At 34.7% G+C, this 18,045-nt stretch overlaps 4 protein-coding genes across 4 annotated transcripts in view; 3 read left to right on the forward strand and 1 right to left on the reverse strand.

Moving 5' to 3' along the window:
- The first annotated feature begins 192 nt into the window (after positions 1 to 192).
- Positions 193 to 492, forward strand: LOC108595522 (defensin). Its single transcript, XM_017980777.1, has one exon. The coding sequence runs from the start codon at positions 246 to 248 to the stop codon at positions 483 to 485; it is 240 nt and encodes a 79-aa protein (XP_017836266.1). The 5' UTR covers positions 193 to 245; the 3' UTR covers positions 486 to 492.
- A 1,336-nt stretch (positions 493 to 1,828) lies between these two features.
- LOC108595618 (calcineurin subunit B type 2) lies at positions 1,829 to 3,366 on the reverse strand. The gene is made up of 4 exons (XM_017980884.2): positions 3,303 to 3,366; positions 3,087 to 3,126; positions 2,174 to 2,472; positions 1,829 to 2,113 (listed from the first exon to the last, which is right to left on the reverse strand). The coding sequence occupies exons 1-4, from the start codon at positions 3,303 to 3,305 to the stop codon at positions 1,943 to 1,945; spliced, it is 513 nt and encodes a 170-aa protein (XP_017836373.1). The 5' UTR covers positions 3,306 to 3,366; the 3' UTR covers positions 1,829 to 1,942.
- A 396-nt stretch (positions 3,367 to 3,762) lies between these two features.
- On the forward strand, positions 3,763 to 5,603 carry LOC108595093 (kynurenine 3-monooxygenase). The gene is made up of 3 exons (XM_017980245.2): positions 3,763 to 4,075; positions 4,241 to 5,290; positions 5,344 to 5,603. The coding sequence occupies exons 1-3, from the start codon at positions 3,986 to 3,988 to the stop codon at positions 5,590 to 5,592; spliced, it is 1,389 nt and encodes a 462-aa protein (XP_017835734.1). The 5' UTR covers positions 3,763 to 3,985; the 3' UTR covers positions 5,593 to 5,603.
- Positions 5,604 to 9,101: 3,498 nt separating this feature from the next.
- LOC108596203 (terminal nucleotidyltransferase 5C) overlaps positions 9,102 to 18,045 on the forward strand; it is a 50,807-nt gene continuing 41,863 nt past the window's right edge. Inside the window, exon 1 of the mRNA XM_033293103.1 lies at positions 9,102 to 10,570. Coding sequence (XP_033148994.1) covers positions 9,599 to 10,570 — 972 coding nt within the window. The 5' untranslated portion in view covers positions 9,102 to 9,598. The remainder of the gene's footprint in view (positions 10,571 to 18,045) is intronic.

Below are 18,045 nucleotides of genomic sequence, written 5' to 3' on the forward strand. Positions count from 1 at the left end.
CAATAAGAAAGCTGTATTGACATAATTCGCATGCGTAACTCAAAAATCCCCACGAAGACGTGATGTGCATAAGATATGTAAATATATATGTATATATCAATTGAAGCGTCTGTGCAAATTTACCCAGTGGGAGTCCCTTGGCGACAAAAGAAGCGTTTTAAAGAGATACAAACTATATAAAGACAGGCTGTTGGACTAGGCTACATCAACAGTTCTTAAAGTTAATCAGAACAAACGAAATCAAAATGAAATTCTTGCTAAGCATTGCTTTTGTTCTGCTCCTGGCGTGCCTCATTGAAGCGCAGGTACTGGAACCGGAAGAACAGGCTGACACCAGCATTTTGCATCCACGCCTGAAACGTGCCACTTGCGATTTGCTGAGCAAATGGGAGTTTAAGCACACGGCCTGTGCCGCCCATTGTCTCGTCAAGGGCTTCAAGGGTGGCTGGTGTAATGCTAAGGCCATTTGCAATTGCCGCAAGTAATTGATTAAGAAGAATAAAGCGTTTATGAATATTAAATAGTATTATGTATATTTATTTATTTATTGCTTCAACGAGCCGCCTAACTGAGTTTCCTTTAAAAAATGTTCATTGTGCGATTGCGGAAAGAGCATTTTGTTATCTTTGGCTGACTTTTCAGAATGCGTTGATGAAAAAAATGTTAACACATTTGTTTTGTTGTTAATTATATGGCATTTTGTGCAAAAAAATGTTTGCTAATTTGTAAAAATTTGCTGTAACATGCAATTCGTTAAACGTTATTAATATAATTAATATTAAATATGTTAAGTATAAAATTTGTATTTGTATAATTATTCGATTTATGCGCTTGATGTTAAGTTAACTTGATTAGAATTAGTTGTAAGTATATAAATATAGTATATAATTAATTGAAAAATTGTTATGCAATTTGCTTCCCATTTTAAACAATTTGTTGTTTGTTTTTCGTTAAATTGGCATAATATATAATATTATTAATATGTATATGTATATTTATATATATGTATATATATATATATTAGTAAAAAAAGGTGTTGAGAACATAGCACAGTTATTTGTTTAAAAGCTCCACAAATAAGGAGTTGCTTCGTTATATATCATTTGCTTTTAGATGAACTTTTGGCCTAATCACAGGAGAATTAGTTGTAATTAACAGCAAGAGTTTAGCGAGAGATTAGCGATATAGATATTAGTATGAGTGTTGTGAGTTTAAGAAACAATTACCAAAAGTTAATATTGTATAATGAACACCTCTCGTACTTATAGCTAGCTGTTTTTTGATTGGAGACAGCAGTTGAAATTAGTAAACGCTCAACTTGTTGCTTTATTTGTTGCTTAACATAACGAATTGTTTTTGTTTTTTTTTCATATAATTTGATTCTCAATTCATTGCGTGAGTGTGTATATTTTGTTGTATAATAAATTATGACTATATTTATAATATATTTAAGACATATGTAAGTAGTAGGGCGCACAATTCATTATTTTTCATTTTCAATATTCCCTATAAATATGTATAAGTTTAAATTTTTTGTTTGTTTACTTTACGACTTAGATTTACAATTCTTTTTAAAAAATTGTACAAGTTATTTCTTTGAGAAAATGTATGTGTGTGTGTGTGTGATATTAACGTTTGTTTTTTTACTTTTCTTTTCGAGCATACAAGCGAGTGTTAGAAAAATGTTAGCTGACTAAAGGCAGCTGATTAAATATATATGTATATATATATATTGAATTTTGTTTACGACTTGACAGCTGCATTAACAATTAATACAAAAGCAAAAATTAAACAAACAAAATGTTTTTATAATAAATAGTAACTAGTGAAAAATTGTATATGTGTGGGTGTTGTTTGTTTGTTTCTTGTGTTTCTTTTGTTTTATAAAAAAAATTATACACTTTAAACCTATATGCAGTTAAGAGGTTTTCGTTGCCGTTCTCTAAACATCAACAACCATCTTTTTATGTATGTCCGTATTGCCCACAACCGAACAGAATTCATCGAATGAGATCTTGCCATCCTCATCCTTATCAGCGAAACCGATTGTCTTATCCACAATTTGCTGCAATTGCGTGTCTTTCAGATTATTGCCCACCATCATTTTTAAGACCTGCAAAGCAGTACAGAAATAAAATAAATACTGCTATATTTATTATGGCCAAATACGCACCTGAAACAGCTCGCCATTGGATATATAACCATCATTGTCCATATCATAGATGCGAAAGGCAAAACGCAGCTTAGACAGCTTATCACCTTTGACACTAAACTGCGATACACCTTGGATGAACTCCTTGAAGTCTACCTCACCATTGCCATCCGCATCGAATATATCTATGACACGTTGCACTAGAGGATTCTGCTGCAGCTCCGGCAGCGACATGAACTCATCCACACTCAAGGCGCCTGAATTGTCCAGATCCAGTTTGCGAAAGCGTTTGCCCAAGCGACGTATCTCATCCGCGTCGACTATATACACATATGTAAATAAGATATGGTAAGTGAGATTTCATAAGCTAATTAGCCAACGTAGCTGCATGTGTGCGTCTATTTATTTTTAGCCGTGTGAATTTTGACAATGAAATTTCTTTTTTTGTTGATAATATCAATATCGACTGAACATATCCATCACATTATACTAGAAGCATTTACTTTAATATATATTTTGTATGCACCACAGCAGGTAAATGACCAGCTAAAAACACTAGCTGTAAATCGCATATCATTTTAATATTCATTTCATGGAAAGTATTTTTTCGAAAGGCAAATAACAGTAAACACGCGTTGCACAGTTAGCTTATTGTTGTTGCACTTGTTCAAATATTTATTTTGTAAGCTTGTAATCATCTAATGTTCCATGTGTTACAAAAAGTTTTCAAAATGTGTAACAAACAAGTGTCATACCCGTATATTTTGCAAATAAGCAAATATGCGCACACACACACATACACTTTATAATGGGCCACACATATACGTATGTATGTATATGTATGTAAAATTGAACGTGTGCTGCTTTTATACATATGCATATTCATTAGATCTTTGACATTGGTTATTTAGCACGCAGATTCACATTTACTTACAATTGGAGCACATTTCCATGGGCAGCGAGGTTTCGTTTCCCTGTAATTGGCAAAATCATAGTAAAAATCTAATTAGATTCCAGTTTGGCAAATGGCGACGAAGCTCAGCCCCGTTATTTGTTTATGCATATTTTTTCAGCACTTTGCCTTAATAGCATAGTAGTTCTATTGATTGCTATTACACTTGATTAACTTATTTGTTATGCATTTTATTACCATTTTGTGTTTTGATTTTGCTTTGCCTTTTGTGGTCGATTTTTCCTTGGGAGCTAAAAATGTATAAAATGTGACCAGAGTTGGCGAGTTTCACTAAAACTGGCGCTTTTACAATTTGTTGGCGCCCTGGTGCACCTGTACATTCGAACTTCTGTTATCATTAGAGAAAACTTAGCAGCAATGTTAAATAACAGAAATTGTATTGTTATCGAATTTAACGCCTGCGCGCTTTATTTAAATTCAGTGCAAAATGTAATTGAGTACAAACTGAAAGATAGGGTTATTATGTCTTATTGGGTTACATTTCCGTCATTCGCGAAGTTCAAACGTCTTTAAATTGGATTGCCCTTTTGATAAGTCTTGCTTTAATGCATTCGCAATTGAAAGTGAAAACTCATTTGGCGGTTTTGTCATAAACTGAAGGAAATTGCAAACTACAGCTGTAGGGCTTCCCAAACAGTGTGCCTAAAGTGAGGTATAGCATATAACTACAAATAGTAAAGTAGTTTAGCTCAAGACACCCTATATGTTTTATGTGCATATCTTATGTGTATTTAGTTTTTAGTGCGCCCCTTTGTCTAGGCGTCTAATAATCACTATAACTGGGACTTGTCTACCAAATGGTCTGCTCATAGTGCAAGTAACAGCCCAAGTGTACGGTCCATAAGAAAGTAGCCCCCTTAATGATGGTAAAGAACAAGAGCTACACACGCGCGGAGGTCAATGGAGTAGGTGTGGTGCGCCGTAAGGTGGCGGTCGTGGGCGCAGGTTTGGTAAGTGGGTTATCTAGCATAGTTTTATCAATGTTAACAGATTAAAGCATCTGCTAGTGGCTGTAAACTCATAAATTGCTTAAGATGTTTAGATCTACGGTAGGCTTAGTGAAAAATTCCTACAAATTTTGGTTTACTTTAAATGATAATGCTGTTTGTTGCCAGGTGGGTTCCTTGGCTGCGTTAAATTTTGCACGCATGGGACATGAAGTAGAGCTCTATGAATATCGTGAGGATCTGCGCAAACAGGAATATTATCCGCATGGACGTAGCATAAACTTGGCTTTATCTGCGCGCGGACGCAAAGCTCTGGCTGCTGTTGGGCTAGAGCAGGAGGTTCTCTCAACGGCCATACCCATGCGTGGGCGCATGTTGCATAATCTGCGTGGTCAGACAAGTGTGGTGCTCTATGATCCCTGCCACAATCAATGCCTGTACTCTGTGGGACGCAAGCAGATCAATGAGTTGCTCCTGAATGCCTGCGACAAGTTTCCCAACATAAGCTGCCACTTTGAGCACAAGCTGGTGGGCGCCAATATAAACGAGGGACAGCTGGAGTTTCGCTTGCTGCCCGAGCAGCAGCCGCTGGAGGTGCAGGCAGATTTAATAGTTGGCTGCGATGGTGCGTTTAGCTCCTTGCGACAGCAGCTGGTGCGCACGCCGGGCTTTAATTATTCACAGGAGTATATAAACACGGGTTATCTGGAGCTTTGCATACCCGCCAAGCACGGTGAATTCCAAATGCCTCCCAACTATTTGCATATCTGGCCACGTGATTCCTTTATGATGATTGCTTTGCCAAATCAAGATAAATCCTTCACCGTTACGCTTTCCATGCCTTTTGAGAAATTTGCTGAGATTAAGACTCACGAACAGCTGCTAGACTTCTTTCGTTTGAATTTCGTAGACACACTGCCGCTTATTGGCCAAGAGCAGCTCATTAAGGATTTTTTTAAGACACGCCCACAGCATTTGGTGTCCATTAAATGTCAGCCGTATCATTATCAAGATAAAGCGCTTATCCTCGGAGACGCTGCGCATGCTATGGTCCCTTATTATGGCCAAGGCATGAATACTGGCATGGAAGACTTGACGCTGCTCTGCTCCATTTTGGATCAACAGCTGCCACTGGATGTCTCTCTGGCGCAGTTCACCGAGCAGCGCTGGCCAGATGCTCATGCCATTTGTGATCTGGCCATGTATAACTATGTAGAGGTGAGTGTCAGTCAACTATTATGATAAGAAAATGCTAACTCTTTTGAATGCAGATGCGTGATCTTACCAAGCGTTTGTCCTTTCGCTGCCGCAAGTGGCTGGACACGATGCTGTTTCGTCTGTTCCCCACCAAGTGGGTGCCGCTCTACAATAGCGTATCCTTTAGCAGCATGCCCTATAGCCAATGCATTTTGAATCGTCAATGGCAGGATCGAGTACTTGGCAAAGCTTTGAATATAACGCTCTTTACTGGCGCGCTAGCTGGCATTGCTGGTGCATTTTATATACGACGCTTCCGTTAAAATTGTATTTCCTAATAATTATAAATAAAAACTTAATTAGAAATTGTTGTAAAAAGTTTACATACTTGCACTACGGTGTTAAAAGTGTTGTGCTGTTAAATTTGCATGCAAAACGTGTCTGTGAGCTAAACGTGTGAATGGCAAAAAAATGTAATGTGCTCATAATTAAGGCGCCTAATTTTTTATAATAGCTAACCGCATATCTTAATTTCTATATGTATCTGTTCATAAATTATAACCGCGTGGTCAAATACTACGCATCGTATTTTGGCTGTTCTTAAATGTTTGTACATTCTATTTATACAATGTTATATGTGTGAAAAGAGGAGACTATTGTGCAGCCAAAAATATGTCACGAAGATGCGCCGATTGCACTAATTTAAAAACATATATATGTAAGTATGTCACGTGTTTTGCCTAAACGCTTAGTGGGCAACGAAAATTAGTTTGGTTTTTTAATAAAATTAGAAATTAGTGCACAAAGGGAAGACAACACTTTCTCTCACTCTCGCTCTCTTCCAATTTCAATGCCGGCCGGTGTTTTATTACACACACATACATACAATCGCCTGCTCTCAGCTCAGCTGTAGCTGTAACAACAACAACAATGTGAGCATTACAACAAAAGCGCGTATGCTTCGCTTATCTTCATATTAAAAGCTTTCTCGCGTTTTCGCGTGTGCCGTCTTTAAGTTATACGCGCAGCATTGCCAGACAGACAATAGACAAGCCCAAAAGTCTGGTGAGCGCGAAAATAAAACTAGGCTTAAAAGTGAAAACGCGGCCAAAACAAATCAGACTGACCCATTCATTGGCTGTCTCACTCACTCTGCCACTTGGTGTCTGTTCTCTGCAGTGTGACCATCAAAGCAACAACTAATTAATTGTTGTTTAATTCAGCAGCACAAAATGTGCTTATGTAAATGTGCATACATACATACAAATGTACAATGTACATACATACATATGTATATATGAACATTTTGGTTATTCGTGAACTTTTTTTTTGTTGCTCACTTTTTATTTCGATTTTGTGTGAATTTTTATTTCTTTGCTCTCTAAATTCACGTTAGCGTCGCACAGTGGGGCCACATGCGTAGAAAATTATTGAATATCATGACTGTTGCGCATTTTATTAAAATTTTTCGTTTTGTTTTTTCTGCTAAAACAAGTTGACACTTGAAAATAGTTTCAATTTCCAAATTTCATACAAAAACAAAACTATTTTGTTTTATTTTTAAAGTCACATTCAATCGAAACTGACCGGATGGAAGTTGCCCATCGGCGACCACTGTGCGTCAACGACGTTTCGCGACGTTTCGCCGCGATTTATACAAACGGCTCGTCAGTTGCTCGTCACATGTTCGACACTCAAGTATAAAACCTAAAACCAAGAAAACTAAAGGCGATCAAAATCAATTTGATTAGAGAAATAGAAAAGAAATCTATTTGATTTATCGTGAAAGAGATTCAAATCAAACGGAACTGTTCTTTTACCACGACGCGTGTGCAAGCTGTGAGTGTGATAAGACAATTTTAAAGTTACAATACTTATAGATACTTAGTACATAGCCACATACAATACATAAGCAGTTATTTAGTTGCCAACGCGCCATTGCCGCCCACAACATTCTCGAAGCTTTTATTTGCGAAGAGCCAAACAACGTGTTCGTTTGGCTGCCCTAACACGCGTGTGTTTATTGTTGTAATTAAAGCCCTAATGCATATGTATAAAAGAATATTTAATAATTTTTAGAAATACAGGGCTTTAGTTGTCAGGGCTGTAATTGTGTTGTGTGTAGAAAAATTTGCCCGCTCGGTTTTGGTTCTCGCGTTCAAAACGTTATTTTCAAAACAAAAACATCTTTTGAGCCCAAGCAATAAGCAAACTTATTAGGAGATCTGCCGCCTACACACAAACACACACAAACAATTGCCAAAACACACATACATACATACATAGATTGCAGCGATGCTGCAGCTAGACATTGCTCTCTCTCTCTCTCTTTCTCTGCTTTGTTTCTCTCTGACAATTTAGTGCTCTCTTTGCTGTTTTAGTTGCTTCTTGCTGATTTATTTTAAATACCGTTAAAGCACGAGCTTAAAAACTGTCAGGTATGTATGTACGTATGTATGTGTGTTGTATGTACATATGTAATATGTGTGTAATGTATGTATGCCAATGAACTATCAAAAATATTGATATTGCAAATTTTTTATGCCTACGTGACACAGTTGCAAACCGAGACCGAAACTACTGCCGGGTTGCTGAATTTCTGTTATTTCCGGTTTGTTTTGAAATAAAATCACCTTCGTTGACAGATTCTTGGTAATGCGCCCATTACACACAGCTGATTTCCTATATTTAAGACAATTTTCAAGCATCAGGGTTAGTTTAGATTTCAAGTACACACACACAAACAAACAGCTGTAAATCTTGTAGCTGTAACTAATAAACAAATGGCAATTTAAATGCTATAGTGTCATAATATGCAGCTATAACAATTAGTTGCTAATCCAACTTAGTTGGACTTTATAAAAAATTATTATTTGTGACTCATGCGTAATTAGAAGAAAAAGTTGCAATTTTCAACGACTCAATATCAATATCTATTTGTTTTTTATCAAATGCGTATGTGCCGTACAAACTGTAAACAAACAATAGTTTTATATTTAGAATTTTCCAAGAATTAATTATAGGTATAGCTCTCAATTACCTTGCATATGGTTGCAAAAAAAAAAAAAGAATCATTCCAATTTCATTTCATTCCTTAGTTTTGTTTGTGCTCAAATAATCTAGTTTGTGTGTCTGTTTAGCATTTAACAAACTTACATCATCTTATTGTCGCGAGAGAGCGGCAAAGACAAAAACAAAATATTTAAAGATAGAGCGCGCCTAAAAATGGCGTTGCAAATGTATTTGTTGTTGTTTTTGAATTTGAATGCGAAAGTAATAGAAATTGCGCGTCGCAAATCGGTATCAATGTGTGTTTGGCAACAACAACAACAGCAACAATGGCTACTCTTCTTAGTTGTTGTGCTTTTTAGCGCCATGGCAAAAGTATAGCAAAGAAAAAGTGATAAAAGTTAGCAACAATTTTTTAAGATATGCAATTGAGTATGCATGTGTTTGTATATGTGCTAAGAATTTATATAAATTAAAAGCTTAAAACTAAGCAATTTAATCAAATATTAATTAAATTTCTCTCTTCCCCTCTCTATTTCTCGCTCTCTTTTGTTTAGCAGCAACGCAGTTTAGAAAGGCAGCGCAACAAGATAGAAACAACGTCAACGAAATTTTATGAATTTTATGATTATAAATATTTCAAAGGTACAACAAAAGCTCGTTTAAGCAAAAACAAAAACGCGGCGTCGTTCCTAGCAACAAAATCGAAAAAAAGATAAAAATTTAAAGAAATACAAAAAAGAAAATATACATACATATAATAAATATAGTACAACGCACAACAACAAAAACAACAACAACAATAAAACGTGGCCATAACTAAACAAAAAGCTTTGTAGCAAAAACAAACAACAACAACAGCAGCAACGAAGAGCAGCGCGCAAAAGCAAAAGTAAAAAGACTGTGAAGTGAGAGCAACAAGTAGCGAAGCCCTAAGAGAGTGTATCGTGGGTGTATGTGTGCGTGTCAATACAGTGAGTTTTTGAGAGTGAGAGCTAAACGTGTGTGAATAAGAGAGCGCGCGCAAGTAATAAGTGTGTGTGTTCGTTTCGTTGTGAGCAGCGAGAGCAAAAGAGAGTGCGCAGCAGCGTTAGCAGCGAAAATAATAAAAGTAACGGCCAAAACCAATTGCGCATAGAACAACAAGGCACAGAAGCAATATTGCAAGCGCAGAAGCCGATAATAAAGCCAACAAGTAATAAAATACGAAAATAAAATAAAGACCGAAATTGTGGCTACCGACAGTTTTAAATTGTGCAAATAAAATTAAATAATTCAAATAACAATTAATAAACGCAACGCAACGCTTTTGTTGTGAAGATGGTAAACAGAGCCAACGGCAAACAGGCGAAGGCGGACAAGGAAAAAACGACAACACAGCAGCAGCAACAACCAGCACAGCAGCAGCAGCAGCAACAGTTGCTGGCGTGCAGCAGCAATGTTGTAAAAACTGCTGAAAAGCAAAGCAAGACTAACAAATGCAATAACAACAACAACAACAACACAAATCAAAGCAATGCTGCGCGTTCTAAGCACGCCAACAACAAGTCACAACAACAGCAACAACCACAGGCACAGCAGCAACGCAGCAGCAAGAAGGCGCGTCCACAACGACAACAACTATTCTTTCAACCACTCACACGCAGCAGCAACACCAGCAACAACAATCAACAGAAACAACAATTGGAACGTCAACATGCTGGCAGCAGCAACAATGTTGCTGTGGCAACAACAACAACAACAACAGTTGCCGACAGCAATAATGAACTAGCCTTGACCAAAGTGAATCCCGCCGATTTGTTAACTGCTGCTCTCGCCGTACCCTGTGCCAAATGCTCCAAGCCCGCGCTGCTGCCAACAACAGCCTCAAACATAAGCAACAGCTCTGATTTGAGCAGCAGCAGCAGCTATAGCAGCAACAGCAGCAATAGCAGCAAATGCGATCAGCTGGTGGATCAGCCAATTGTTTATACAAGCAAACAATATCGCAAATCTAAATCGTATATGGGCAGTGCGCAATATGCAAGCAAAACAACAATTGCCAGCAACACTAACAACAACAGCAACAATGGCAACAACAGCAATCATGTGCCTTATAGACGCTCGCAAAGCGATCGACGCAATTCCTTTGATCGCACATTTGCCGAGCGTAATCGCGATTTCGTGCCCATTGTACAACCATTGCGACCTGTATTATCCTCATCAAATATCGCCGGTGTTATAGCGAGTGCCAGCAAATTGACCATCATTGAACGTTTCGGCAAAGGACGCATCGCCTATCCCAGTATGCAGGTGAGTGAGAGCAAAAATAATAAATATAATATAGCTGGGTTAGATATAAGCATTAAGTTTTAATTCATATATTTATAAACAATTGTTAGCAGTCAGCGAAATATATTTTTATATATTTTTAATACTTTCGCTTATTTCATCATTTGTGCTGAATTCTAGAAAGAGCCCAAGGTCTGCTCAACAGACTTTTCACTTTCTAGAGAGATGACTTAAGTGTTTACTTATTGCTTGCAAGATAATGTTTAATTGAAGTTTGCTTTATCAGACTTGGTTAGTCAGCGCAGTTGTTTATTTATTTTGTCGCCTAAGCCAAGTAAACAATTTATGGCAAAGCACAGACTTTAAATCAATTGTATCTTAATGCAGCTCAAGTTTAGAGTTTGCTGCACGTTGTTGATTGACAGCAGCCACTTGAGTTTGAATTATAGTGCAAAATATATATCAATCGCACCTAATCGACTAACGTAACTTTCCATTTGAGTTAGAGTTTAGTTTTTTTTTGTGCTCGTTGTTCTAATCAGCAGCAGCAGCAAAAGGAAGCGTTGATAATTACGGGCAGCAAAACAGTTTCAGTTGATAATGAGCACAACTAACAAAGTAAGCAAAAAGAGAGAGAGAGAGTGAGCGTAGCTATGACTCAGCTGTCTCACTCTCAGCTGCATGAAATACATTTCAAGATCTATTAACGCAGAAATTTTCGTAAAGCATTTTGAACACTGATAAGCAAACACTCGGCTTAGCTTGTAATTGTGTAATTAACTTATTACGTGCATTATTTATTTATATTTGTTGCATTGTTATCAATGCACTTGTGCTGCCGCCGCTAACTGAAGGCTATATAACATTGCGTATACGCCGTGTGTTTTAATAATATTTGTATTTTGTTTTTACTGACACTGATTTGATAGATTCTTTGCACTGTTATGCGGAAATTGTTTGTAAAATCAATTTATGCTAATTATGCCACAACAGGCTTTAAATCTGCATATGGGGGAAAAAAAAATAAAGAAGTTGCTTTTTTGATTAGCAGCAGCATGTGCGTCAGTTTAATTTTTGTTATTAAGTTGGTTAGAGCGAGCTGCTAGACAAACAAGTTCTAAAATGTATGCGAAAAAGTGAAACTTGTTTTTGTTTTAGACAAGCATATTTTTTATAAATTTAATATAATACTTAGCCAAAGAGTTCCGAATGGTTTTGGCTGCGTTCATGAACTAGCAAATAAATTAAACTATAACATTTAAAAGCGCTGTGACTTATAAACAATACATTTGTTCGAGCGAACCACTAGAAATCTCAACTCTATAAAACACGCCATGTTACAAATTCATTGCTCAAGCGGAAAAACCCAAACGGTTAAAACCAAACAAATTCTTTTTGGCATTATGTCAAGTACGTTTGAACAACTGCTGACCTTCAAAGCAGCGGCGGCGACTATAACACACATATAGTATTATTATTTACCTTAAAACAATTGTAAACTATGGAAGAGCGCACAGTGGTACAAGTTGCTGCAAACACGTGGCAGGCAAACGGAAATCACTGACGTTGCTGATAAGATAACTTTGCACTTGTCTTCATTAAAAACAACCAAAACACAAAGCATTTAAATATAATATATATTGAGTTGAGTTTTATATACTATTAATTTGAGTTTGGCACATGTAGTGCTTAGATTTTTATTCTGCATGCATCGCTAGCTGCCGTTATGGTTGTTATTAAGTCTAAAAGCTGATACAATCAGCAGCAGCGGCAGCAAAAAATTTAAACAATAAAATCTATATACAAATTAAATATGTATAGCTATGTGTGTGTGTGTAGGTGTGCGCACAAATAAAAAGCAAATTTTTTATTTAGCTCTGGTAACGCTTAAACAGACGTTAGGCCTTTCACAAATATTGAAACATGTCGCTTGCGTCAATATAACAATAACAAGAACAACAAATTATACAAGCCATTTCAATTTGTTATATTGTGTGTGTGTGTGTGTGTGTATACAGTTGGGCATACAATCTATATAGTCTATATAGCGTACTTTTTGTTTAACTGATTTGAAATAATTGAAATGCGCGCTAATATTGAAGTTGCTTACCAACTTGCATTAACGTTTCCTTACCTGCCACTAATGTGGGCTTAATGGGTCCCCATATGCAGCACAGCTGTGTTACATTGCCATAACACTTGGCTATATAACTGTATAATTAGCACCTTTACAGTTATGGCTAACACGCCTTAATTACTTGGAGTTCAAACTCGTAGTTTGTAAGAATTTAAAACTAAATGAGGAATTAGTGCGCAGAATTAGTTGAGCATCAAAATATTAAAAAAATGTATAAGTTTATAATTTAAAGAAATATTCATTACAAATTTCTATTAAATTAATTCCAAATAATTAAAAATGGCTAAAATATACACAAAACTTATTTTTGAATTCCCTTTTAAGAAATAAAGAGGGTTAAAAAATATACATTGCTAGTTTCTATAAAATTAATTCTAAAAATTAATTAAAAATGTCTAAAATAAATACCGAATTTATTTTTAAATTTCCTTTTAGGAAATAAAGAGGGCTAAAAAATATTCATTAATTTCTATTTAATTCATTCCAAATTAATAAAAAATGTCTAAAATAAATACAGAATTTATTTTTAAATTTCCTTCTAAGAAATTTAGAAGGTTAAAAAACATTCATTACAGCTTTCTATTAAATTAATTCAAAATTAATTAAAATAGGCTAAAATAAATACAGAATTTATATTTAAATTCCCTTTAAAGAAATAAAGAGGGTTAAAAAATATTCATTGCCAGTTTCTATTAAATTAATTCAAAAAATTAATTAAAAATGTCTGAAATAAATACAGAATTTATTTTTAAATTCCCTTCTAAGAAATAAAGGGTAACCCTTACCCTAACCAAGTTTCCATTTAATAAATTTTTTTTTTTTATTTCTCACCTATTAAAAATTAAGCAGATTTAATATGAATTACAAGTTTCAATAAAATTAATACCCAAAATGAATAAAAAATGTATAAAATAAATACAAAGTTTATTTTTAATTGCCCTTTTTATTAAAATTATTAAAAATGTCACAAACGCACACAAAGTTTATTTTTAAATTCCCTTTGCGTATAAAAATTAAAGCAGCAACAAAATATTTTCGATCGAAATATTTCCATAAACATTTTTAAGTTAATTGCTCTTCAACTTTATATATAACAACATCTGCTTGCTTATTAAGTTCATGTAATTATTTATAATTATTTAAACTGCTTATGCCTGTTTAGCAGCATTATATAAATAAACAGTAAATATAAAATGTGTTAATATATTATGCCATAGCGATGTTTATAAAAAATGCTGCAGCAAAATTATTGCTTAATTTTATATACTGTTATTTGTTTAGCAAATTGTGCTTTGTTTATCATGCACATATTTATTAAAGCTAAGCTTAATTAAGAATTACAGCTGTGATAATAAAAATATATAAAATTAAATATTTAGAGCTAGACTATAAGTTTTTAAAGTAACAGTTGCATGTTAATTTATAATAATAATTTGCGTCGTTTATTGGAGCGCGCATATCAATTGTATGGCTAAAAATAAACTGCGCAAGAAATTGATAGAATTTTTGAAATATTAATGGCGCGGCTCTTATCAAAAGCCCAACACATAGTTGTGGGCACTTATCAGCCAACAACAAATATAAATAAATAATTTAATCAAAGCTAAGAAATAAAAACCCAAAACACTTGGATGCGCTACTTGAGAACTTAGAAAGTGCTCAGATACGTCAGGCAACAAACACAGAGACAAACTTAAATAAAATTAATGTTCACACATATGTTAACAATCACTTGTTATTCAAAAAAGCTGCGCAAAGTGCCAGCAGTTTGTTTATTTATTTATTTTTAAGCAAAGCAGCCAAAGACAAATTGCCAGCTTTAATGAGCGCTCAATTAGACAGCAGTTAAAATATACACTAAGAATACGAAAATATATAAAGTTGAGTTGGATATGTTAAGTCGAGAAGTTTGACTCCAAAGCTTTATACAAAATATATATAAATAAATGTAATATAAATTTAATCTGTTTAATTTGTTGGAGTTGGAGTCCCAAAGCTTGCTTAGCATTATACAAAATATATATTAAAAATATAATAAATTTAATTTCTCTTAGCTGCTTTTGTTTACACAAACACGCTAAGTATGCTGCGTTATATTCGTAAACTAAACAATTTAATTAAGCAATTTAAGCAGCGCCTCAAACTATGCAATGGAATTTGTGCGCACTAATTGCATTTGACAAGCGGCAGCGCTCGGGCTTGAAAGCTTTTCTCAAAGCGCCAGAGCGCTGCCAAGTTATAAGTTAATTAAAGCTGTTAATGCATTAAATTACACACACAAGTTGACCTTTGTTGTAATTCAACTAATTACAAGGCATTGCTTGTTTCTCTTTGATACACTTTGTTGTTATTTTTTTGGTAATTTGAGGCACGCACATTGTGTCGCCGTAGACAAAAAGATTGCAATTAGTGCCATTAGCAAGAAAAAGATACACTCGAAGTTTGACCTGAGCTGACATGACAAGCCGCACAACATTGTTGAGCAATGATAAGCAGACAAAACAAAAATATATGTAAGGTAAATAAATAAAAATTTTTATATATAAACTTTAAAGCTGATAGCAGAACGCTCCAAATGTTTGTGGCTACAAATTAAAGAAAAGTATTTAAAGCAAAACAAGAACATAAAAGTTGAGTTGTAATATTAAAATGCTTTAAATTGAATTTTATATGCCGGGTTCAAGGTCTGCTTTTACCTAAATTTAAATTTATGTATGCGCGAGTCGCACTTAAAGCCCTTGGCGCGCCTTTTTTATAATTTAGCAACATTTAGCTTATAACATTTAAAGCAAATGACTACAAACGCGTTATATAAATATGCAAATGTTTATTAATAAATTATAATTTGTATGCTAATTTAAATAAAATACTTTTATATGTTACGGGCCACAAAACGTTAAAGCAATTAATGGAGAAACGAATGCGTTGGCGCCACGACGCGACCGCAGCTCAATTAATCAACAAGAAGGATGTGAAATCTCGGCATAGCTCGCTCGCTGGCTTGTATGCGTGGCATGCCACAATACAATGTTGCGATTGCTGTTTTATGTTTGTCTATGTTTGTCTATAAGGCAACACAGCCGACAACTTGTAGTTGGTAGTTCTTTGTTTAAAATGCTTGCAATGCATTCGCGGTGTGTGCACCTTTCAAATTTTTTCGCCTAATCTGTGTGCGACTGTTGCTGTTGTTGTTGTTGCTGTTGTTGCATGTGGTAGTTGCAAGCAGAAGGCCGCATTTTAGTTTTATGCGCAAATTTGTTAAATTTGCTTGTTTGTTGCTGTTGTTACTTAACAGCTTTAAAACGATTAATAATTATGTATATAAACTTTCAAAAGCAAAGTTACAGTCTCGTCTTCGTACGAACGAACAACAATATTGCAAAAATTAAATAAAGTGCCGCCTCGATTGGTATTTAAAAGACATTTAACATTTATGCACGGCTGCCGCTATTTAGGCGGCTTTGTCTGACATTTAAGCCAAAAGCGTTTTTCAAGCAGCAAAGCGCGGCCAACACTTGTTGCTTGTGGCTCAATGACACTTGCCTCAAGTGGCGCTTGTTGAGACACACAGACACACACATCGACAATTTAACAATAAATCCGTGTCTTTAAGTAGCGCATAGTTAAGCTTGGAAAGCACTTGGAAAGCTGCAGCAGCAAGAAAAACAAAAAATGTAAACAGCTGATTAAGCTTCAAAGCGGTTTTGGGCTCCTTGATTGCAATTACTGTAGCATTTGTCTTAAGCGTGCAGCGTAAGCTTAAAAGCTCAATTAGGCAAAGCTGTTTGAATTGTTTAAGATTAAATTCAGCTGACTTGCAATAATTAAATATTTGTGCGCATAAAGCGTCAAATGTGTCTGAAGCTAAAGAAAATTATTTATGCTGCTAAAAAAAAACTTGCAAATAATAAAACTTGTATTGAAATTTAGCATTTAAGGTTTTATGCAGGTCAAAAAATTCTTGCTGCTGCTAAAAGATTAAATTAAAATTAAAAGTAATAAATTTTGCCTTTCAATTAATTTTTTTTGGAGTTCTAAGCTTTGAAAGCAAAAGAAAATTATTTATGGTGCTAAACAATTGAATCGAAAATAGTAAAACTTTCGAATTTAAAGTTTTAAGCAGCTTAAAGCGCTCATAAAATTTTTGATGCCTCTCAAAACTTAAATGAAAATTTAAAGTAATAAGAATTGCAAATAATAAAGCTTTAGCATTTAAAGTTTTAAGCAGCTTTAAGCGCTCATAAAATTCTGCTAAAAACTTAAATTAAAATTATGAAAAATATTAATAATAAAACTTGTATTAAAATTTAGCCTTTAAAGTTTTGAAGCACCTTTAAGCGCTCATAAAAGCCTTAAAATATTCCTGATGCTGCTAAAAACTTAAATTAAAATTAAGAAAAGAAAATTAATAATTAATCTTGTATTAAAATTTATCCTTTAAATGTTCAAGCAGCTTTAAGCGCTCATAAAATCTATACAAAAATTCCTGATGTTGCAAAAAACTTAAATTAAAATTTATATTTTGGCTTTAAATCGATTTTTTGAGCTCTAAGCTTTGAAAGCAAAAGAAAATTATTTATGGGGCTAAATAATAATAAGACTTTAGCCTTTAAAGTTTTAAGCAGCTCTGAGGGCTCATAAAATTCTTGATGCTGCTAAAAACTTTAAGTAATAAATTTTAGCATTAAATTGAATTTTTGTAGAGCTCTAATCTAAATTCTTTTTGCTATGTTTTGCTTTAAATTAAACCTTGAAAGCTCTAGAAAACTTTAATTAGAGTAAATCTAACTAAAACTTCTATGCTTGTTAAGATTGCAGCTAAAGTTTGGAAATGAATTATTCTTAGATGCTTTGGCTTTTGATCTTTAGAGTTTATCTGACTTCTATAGTTAATCTGCTTGTTAAGATTTCTTATTGATTGCAGTTAAAAGGTTGCAAAGTGTATTAATTTTAGGAGCTTTTTTGCTGTTTTTTGATAAGAATTTGATTTATTCGTTGCACGTTTAGTGTCAAGTCAGAGCCTATCAACATATTTCAAGTGTCTTCCTTTCATTGCTGGCTCTCAACTGATTATATGGTTCGAGTAGTTTGGCTTAAGGTTCATTGCCTGCATGTGTTGCGCTCTCGCTCTCGCTGTCTCTCTCTTTGTCAGCTGATAATCAGTGCGGTTTATGCGGCTTATCAGCTATCAGTTGCTCTCTCGTTGCTTTTGTTTCTATTTGTTGCTGCCACAATTACCACAGACTCGAACAACAAATACTATTTCCACTTTTTGTTGTTTGTAATTTGGTAACAGTCACTTCCAAGAAATATTGTTTTTAAAATAGCTGCCAAAAGTGTTGGCCAAATTGCTGCTCTA

The sequence above is a fragment of the Drosophila busckii genome, chromosome 2R (assembly GCF_011750605.1).
Source record: "Drosophila busckii strain San Diego stock center, stock number 13000-0081.31 chromosome 2R, ASM1175060v1, whole genome shotgun sequence".
Taxonomy (NCBI): domain Eukaryota; kingdom Metazoa; phylum Arthropoda; class Insecta; order Diptera; family Drosophilidae; genus Drosophila; species Drosophila busckii.